Source organism: Lathamus discolor, chromosome 2, assembly GCF_037157495.1.
Source record: "Lathamus discolor isolate bLatDis1 chromosome 2, bLatDis1.hap1, whole genome shotgun sequence".
NCBI classification, from domain to species: Eukaryota; Metazoa; Chordata; class Aves; order Psittaciformes; family Psittacidae; genus Lathamus; species Lathamus discolor.
In genome coordinates this window covers 42,853,392-42,861,092 of record NC_088885.1, presented here as the reverse complement: position 1 = coordinate 42,861,092, position 7,701 = coordinate 42,853,392, and the positions used below count along the sequence as shown (strand labels likewise).

Here is a 7,701-nt window from a genome sequence, read left to right as displayed (position 1 = left end):
TTTCGAGGATGAAATTATTATTAAATTTATTTGTAACCTAGGAGCTGTGAATCATTCAAGTTTGAATAATGTTAGTCCTTAAATGTTTAGCTCAAAGGCAGTACAAAATATTACTGTAACAGAAGGAACTTCATCCCAGATTCCGAGATTCTATGAGAATTCAGAATTCCTGCACTTCCCAGGGCCGTCTTCTAAAAGTCTTTAAGCAAAGTCATGAGTTCTCAGTTCAGTTTTCTAGAAGAGGAATCAAATACACTAGTTTAATGTACCTTCCCAAAGAAGATGATTTTTCATTCATCTAAAAGAGCCAAACCTATTATGGCCACATGTGAATGACTTCCCATCTATTAAAACACAACTTAAAAACACTGCTTAAAGACACCTGAAAATCTGCCCTCTAAGGTTACAGAACTATCTGTAGGGTTACTGAGCTGGCACAGCTTACACTGAGGAGCACAAAATATCACTAGGAATTCTGAACTGCAGACGAAATTCCTCAGGTCAGCCCCTGACCACACCAGTCAGTGGTTTGCTAGCTCACAGCAGAGCAATGCTCATGAGTTTCCAGTGACTCCAGGCAATGTGCAATCAGAACGTTCTAAAATTGTGAGCCAAATCTAAACAACTCTCTATTATTAAGAATACATTTCTATCTGTGGTCAGGTTTAGAGCCCTTGGGTTTTCAAGCTTTTCTCAGTGAAGGTTCCAATACGAGTACCCAGATTTTCAGCATTAAGTTCCCTGTACAGGAATGAGACAGGTTAAGAGGCTCAGAGACCTAAACTGTGCAGAAGGGTGCTAAGAGAGAGCTGAGCTGCCCATTCCCAGGGACATGAGCTAACAACAAAGCTGCTGGCTACAGAAGGTTTCCCTCCACCAGTTCCATGGAATTTGCTCCATTATGCAGGAGAGTTCAGGAGTCATGGCTCCACAGCTTCATGATGAGAAAACCTCACCTGGTAGCAGAGACTAGCAGAAGACAGTTCACGTATTTTAAAACCAAATGTACATGGATGTGCTGAACATATGCACTGTGTACATGTGTTGCCTAAAAGCTGACACACCTCAATAGAGCATAAGCTGAAACTGGCATTGGGGCAACACAGAAGGGCTCTTGTTTTGCAATTCCATTTTCTAAGTGTACTTGAGCAACTTCCTACCTGCTGCTAAGAGATGGGAAGGTGGTGCAGGAGCAGATGGTAGTCCCTAAATTCTGGCTATGGGTAGATTTCTTCAGAAACCAAGAGGAAAGCTGAAGAACACAGAAACTTCCTTAGTTGCTTCTGTTCCTGAAGCTCATCTCATGTTAAGACAATCCATGAACGAGTAAACAAAACAAGGACTGTCTGGGGCTACACCATCTCTGTGTCTCATGGAGATAATGGTATTACTATTAGTGGACTGTGATACAAATCCTGTTGTCCAGAACTCACAATGTCGGTAAACTGTGGAGCATTCAGGAGAGAGCCACCAGAATCATCCCAAGACTGGAAAACAGCTTTAAAATGAGATTCCAGTTGTTCCAACTGTTTTGTTCAAGCAAGAGATTGAGAGATGACCTGGTGACAGCAGTAAAGTACCCACAGAAAACACATCATGGGCTCTTTGGCAAGTAGATAAAGTTCTAGGAAAACCCAATGGATGAGAGGTGAAGATCAAGAAAGCCAAATAAAAAGAATGTACCGTTCAGTCATTTAAGCTCTGAACCATTAGAACAATATATTAGAAAAATTGCTGGAAAATGTGCTTTTCCAAAAACTGATTTCTGACTGAATCTGTGAAATGACTGCGAGAGCTACAGAGGTGAGAATGGATGATCAAAAAAGTTGTACAAAACCAGCATACTACTGAGAGAGATTGAACATGGCCATTTGAAAGCTATTAGCTAAACAACACAAAAGTTCATAGGAGCTTCATGTAAGATACTAAAACCAAATTTGTATTGATTCTAAAAACCTTTGTCCTGGCTGATGAAATTGAAATCTTCACTTACTGGTGCAGAAAATAAGGAAGATGTGTGTAGGTGCCTGAAAGCCCAAGTGAAATCTCTGGTTTCATCAGACAGTGCAAGTTACACCAGTGCTGCTGATGACAGCTCTGAGACAGGGTAACTCCCCAGCAGCCCCCGTGGACATTGTTTGTTTACATAACCATGGGCTGGGCCCAGAGGGTGGTGACTGGTGAGTGACAAAAATCTAGTTGGAGGCCAGTAATTAGTGGTGTGTGCCAGGGGCTGGTACTGGGTCCAGTCCTGTTTAACATCTTGTTTATAGTCTGGATGGTGGAGCAGAGTGCACCCTCAGCAAGTTTGCTGATGACACGAAACTGGGAGGAGTGGCTGATACGCCAGAGGGCTGTGCTGCCATCCAGAGGGACTGCAATAGGATGGAGAAACATGCTGACAGGAGCCTCACAAAGTGCAAGGGGAAGTGCCAAGTCCAGCATCTGGGAAGAGCTTGGCAGAAAAGGACCTGGTGGTCCTGGTGAACACGAAACTGAACATGAACCAGCAACATGCCCTTGTGGTAAAGCAGGTCAGTGGTGCTGGTAAATGTTAAATAAGAAAAAGGTGACAGATGTGACTCTGCAAAGGATTTGATAGGAACAAATTTTCTAATGGCATAAGGGACTAAGGAGTCTAGGAACAGTGAAAATGGCTCAAGAGGATATTGGGAGTGACAGAGTCTAAGAATGTCATGGAGACACTTGAAGCTATCAAGCCTCACCCACTTGTGCATGCTCCTGCATCATGTTTCATGGATTTAACCTAAATTGCCACATATACAGTATACCACATATAAAGACCGATTAACCAGTACTTTCTTAAGATGAGAAATTTTCAAAGCAAGTAAACAATACATGTCTCTTCCTAGAATTCCCAGCTAGTGGAAGGTACTCCTACTAGCTTCCAGAATTTCTTTTTGCACATTTGGCTTGAGTTCTTGGGACTGAAACACACACCATACCAAGGACTCTACAATCTGCTTTAGCCTGGTATCTTCAGAGCTATGGGTCCCCGATACATACAATGGAACATTAGGCAAGGTGTGTCCTGAAACTCAAGGGAATAGGATTTATGAAAGCAATTATTATCAAGCTCCTCATTTCAATACCGACCTGATGTTTCAGGTACACTGCCAAAGCCTTATTGAAAGCATTCCCTTGCATTCTTCTTCCCATTAAGGCAGTATTTCATGTCCTGTCTCAATAACACAATATACTACATACTGGTTTCAACAGCTGAAATACAGTATCTATGCCCTACCGAATGTGCGTCTTTACCTTCGCTTTCTTTGAAGATACACGTGTACCAACCACTGGGCAATAAACGGCCATACAATAGCAAAAGCTAAAACACCAGGAGAGATTTCAAAGGGCCACCATGATGGTTTCTGAGGGAAACAGAAAAAGTTCCAGTCAGCACTCTGTGTGCACATACCCAATACACGTGTACTTCTCAGTTACTGCAAATGCTGCGGGATCGAAGTAGAAAATACTAGTAAGACCAGAAAAGAAAGATTAATCTATCGAATGCCTTCTTCAGACACACATTATTATCTCATAGTCAAAGTACAAAAAGCATGTATCAACAGCTAGATATAAAATAGTAATCCCATCTTTTTCACCATTCACACTGCTTTTTACAAATAGAAAAAGCCATTTTTTATTACCTTGACAGATGAGGCGGGCTCACAATTTGGCTGTAGTGTTGCAGATTTTGCCTTTAAATACAAAGAAAGGCTGGTAAGTATGAAAAAAGCAACTGCAACCAAATTTTTTCTGCTTCAGAAAAAAAATGAGAATATGAAGTTTTTCACCTCATGAAGGCTTTGCAATCTGTATGTATCACAGAACCACCCCCATACAACCCCCCTTTCACCACTTAAGTTTCCATTACTCTTTCTAGCATTTTTATCACATCTCTCTGTGTTAAAAAAATGCATGTCACTCACTGGGCCTCTACACAGTTTTTCAAGGCCCCCCTCCCCAACTTGTCATTGCAACGTTCTCAACTCTTGTCCAGTCCCAGCAGTTGCAACCCAGAGTAGAAATCCCAGTAGCTTAATTTGCACAATTACATGTTTCGACACCGGTCTGTACAAAGGCAAAAGCACTGGTTTAGTCTGCCCTGAGCTATAGCTACAGGCACGTCTAACAGGATAAAGGAAAGAGAATCTTCCAGGCAATCGAGAAAGTGAGAAGTACCAGAAACTTTTCAAGACTATTCCCATGCACTCTTGTGGTGTTTCCACAAAAACAAAGCAGTCAGTTTTCTAGGTCTTTCTTAATTTACGTAAGTGTGAAGCAGAAGCTTCTGTTTCTCTTTAGGTAAGAGTAGCAAGCAGAGCACAAACTGCTGATGAAGGGTCTTTTACTATTTCATCATATATTGCTTAGGCAGAAAAATAAGACCAGTCTTTTCTTCCCCAAAGGGGTAGTCAGGTATTGCAACAGGCTGCCCAAACCCACATAGATGAGGCCCTTAGTGCCATGGCTTAGTGTTGGACTTGGCAGTCCTGGGAAAATGGTCAAACTTGATGATCTTAAAGGTCTTTTCCAATCTAGTTGATTGTATGATTCTATATCCAAATATCAGATGCTTGAATAGTGACAGAGCAAAAACATGGTTTTACTAAATCCTTTTCCCTAGTGGCCTGAGATTTGGAGTACATGCATCCCATAGGATACTTTATTCTCAGGTAGATCAAAATATCAGGAAGTCAAACAAAACCAAACATTTTTATGATCCTGGTTCAACCATATTCACAGCATATTCTGTTCTTCTGAATATACAGTGCTTCTATTGAAACAGAAGGAAAAAGAAACACTACATCAATAAATATCTACACTTGCTTAAGACTTCTTTTGCCTATTTTGTATACCTGATGTGAAATTCCAAGAAAGCTGGATTACTTCATGGGGAAAGAATGCTATGATGAATCAGTCTTTTGCTAACTGAAAATGGAATCAGAAGTTCTACCTGCAAACATTTATCAGCCTGGAAGATGAATGTAGTTTCTCACTTCCTTTAAAAATGCTTTGAGATCTACTGATGAAGAAATTACCATGTATTACATTAACTATGGAATCTCTATATAATGACTGTGAAATGCGTATAAATAACTATGGCTAAGATTACTCTGATCAGAAATCAGTAAAATAATGTGTGGTTATTTTCTAGCTCAAAATACATGGGTTTGCTCACATGTAAGAGCGTCCTGAATTGTGTTCCTGAGAATAGATACCAATAAGGAATTTTAAGTTGGAATCAACTACAGAATACAACTGAAATGTCTTCACAGTTTATGAAAATATTGTTTGAAAATTTAATCTGAAAAAGCATAAAAATATCAAAGGAATTTTAATAGAAAGTAATCAAGTAGCTTCAACGAATAATACCTGTGATGCTGTAACCGCCTCCAACACGTGCAACCTCTGGAGGACATTCTGCATGTCTTCTTGCAACCGCATCAGCACTACTGCAATCTGTTCATTGAGGCTTCCCCTGGGTCCTCTCTCCGATCCCCAGCGCTCTCCATCCCCTCCACTACCCATCTGTCCACCTTGCAAACCATCTCCTAGAGGCTGAAGTCTATGCCCTGTTTTGAGGGATAAAAAAACAGATACATAAACTACAGAATGGGCTACCAATTCCACTGAAAATGTTTGATGTTAACTTTATCTTTGGCTTTACAGATCATACTACTGGAATATGGTGCTGCTCCTAGGTAACAGTATTAGGAGTATTATGGCATTAAAAAGAGCAGAGGCCCAACATAAATTGAACATCTGGACTATTATGTCACTAAGAATCATTAAGTTTTTAAGTATCAGATGGTATCAGAATCACTCAAAGGTGTGGCTAACACCCCAATTATATAGAAAACAATGTGTCACTGATACCTAACCAAGATGTTCCATGGTTTCAAATAAGAAACAAATACCTGTCTATATATTCAAATCGAGAGGTATAAATGCACATGCATTTAAAAATAAATACGCAACTTATAAAGAAACTCTTCTCATGCACACACAGGTTTTGAAGATTATGTTTCTACAAAGACAGGTGCCATAAACAGCAGCTGGAATTCAAGGGAAGCCAAAACAGAAGAACCCAATATGCTTATACACAAGACCTCCATAGCACAAGAAAATCCTTTTGTAATACTTACTATGAATGAAATAAATACTCTGAAGATAAAACTGATTGCTACCCATTGTAATTAGGGTTTTGTTATCTATTTTTACTGTGAAGGACAGAAGCACTACATAGCAATGGACAATGTTGACAAGTGCTTCTCAGACACCAGTAACTTATGGCAGCCAGGAGAGTGGGGAACACAAAAGCAGCGTGCACAGTACCTCTCCCTCTTCTGACACTGTAGAAATCTGCTTTATCTCCACCCTTCTTCTCCTTGTGAGGGCCCCCATTACTGGCTTTGCCATCTTCTCCTCCACACTTGACTTCACCTTGCTCTTGAGCTGCTCCCTCTACAGTATTTCCATGATTCTCATAAGTCATGCAAGTGCGCTTTGGAAAATCCGTATTTTCTAACAGAAGACTGTGATCTACATCCAAGAAATGGGATGAATGCTTTAAAGATCCTTTAGCTGATGTGATGATCTCCAAGGGCTACAAATTAACATTAGCAAGTCATTAAATTCTGTAAAATGTGACAGGTAACCAATAAAAAGGAAGAAGCACCATCTCTACTTTAACTTTAAGAAAATAGTCCGCCCCAAATTCACACTTTTTTTTTAACAGAGGCAGTAGAATGTGCTTACTATTATCTAAACGTCCTCTTTGGATTGAAAAGATATTTGAGGCAAGTATGCTCAAAACATTGATACCACTTGGAGTTAGTTTAGACATTTCCAACATACAGTAATATTCATTAATCAGTGAAATTGAACATGAAGATCTAAAAATGCCCAGTTTCCCCTTTTAAAATTGGCTTTGCTTCCTAGACAGGGAAGTGGTATCCCAGCTTGGATTCCTGAGCCACATGGTTAAATGTCACGTGCTATTAAGAACCCTGAGTAGGCAGTGTTTACACTCACGGCAGACAGATCACATTGCTTATGATCAACATGTTCAAAACAGCTTGGCTGCACCCTGTGCCTCTCACCAAACAAAAGGAAGGCACAGAATCCATCAACATCTCACTTAAAATCAGTGCTACTGTATGAAGATATTAAAAATGGACAAAATATGTGTTGATCAGGTCATGATTACATGTTCTGCAACAGGACTGCCTTAAGGTGGCTCAAGCAACCCTTTGTTCAGCACGAGCACAAGCACTTGCACAAGTATATGCATAAGCAGAATGGGAACCTCAGATAGCTGAAGAATAACTCCATGAAAAAGCCAGAATAACCAAAAGAAGGGGCAAATAAATGGAAACTACTGCCAAAGTCCTGTTTGTCAGACAGCAGTTCATAAAAACTGGATCATCAGAACTGAAGGTCAGAGTGCTTACTACAGCTTTTCCAGTAAAAATCTCTAGTTAATTCTTTAAATGAACCTCTTCTAGTTTGAATTAATCCATCTGTATTCTACTTGTATAGTTACTTACATATACCTGAACATCTGTTATTTTGTTCAAAACCAGAAATTTTCTCACACAGGTTGGGAAATTCTGACAGATTATCCACCCACTTCAATTAAAGAACCTCAAACATGCTTGAACGACACACAGG

At 40.0% G+C, this 7,701-nt stretch overlaps 1 protein-coding gene across 2 annotated transcripts in view; it reads right to left on the bottom strand.

Moving 5' to 3' along the window:
* The window catches only part of ACBD5 (acyl-CoA binding domain containing 5), a 28,116-nt gene continuing 20,415 nt past the window's right edge, over positions 1 to 7,701 (bottom strand). For both annotated transcript variants that reach the window (XM_065666633.1, XM_065666634.1), the window contains 5 exons: positions 6,364 to 6,634; positions 5,401 to 5,600; positions 3,672 to 3,722; positions 3,283 to 3,392; positions 1 to 234 (listed from right to left, as the gene is read on the bottom strand). In XM_065666633.1, coding sequence (XP_065522705.1) covers positions 222 to 234; positions 3,283 to 3,392; positions 3,672 to 3,722; positions 5,401 to 5,600; positions 6,364 to 6,634 — 645 coding nt within the window. In that variant the 3' untranslated portion in view covers positions 1 to 221. The remainder of the gene's footprint in view (positions 235 to 3,282; positions 3,393 to 3,671; positions 3,723 to 5,400; positions 5,601 to 6,363; positions 6,635 to 7,701) is intronic.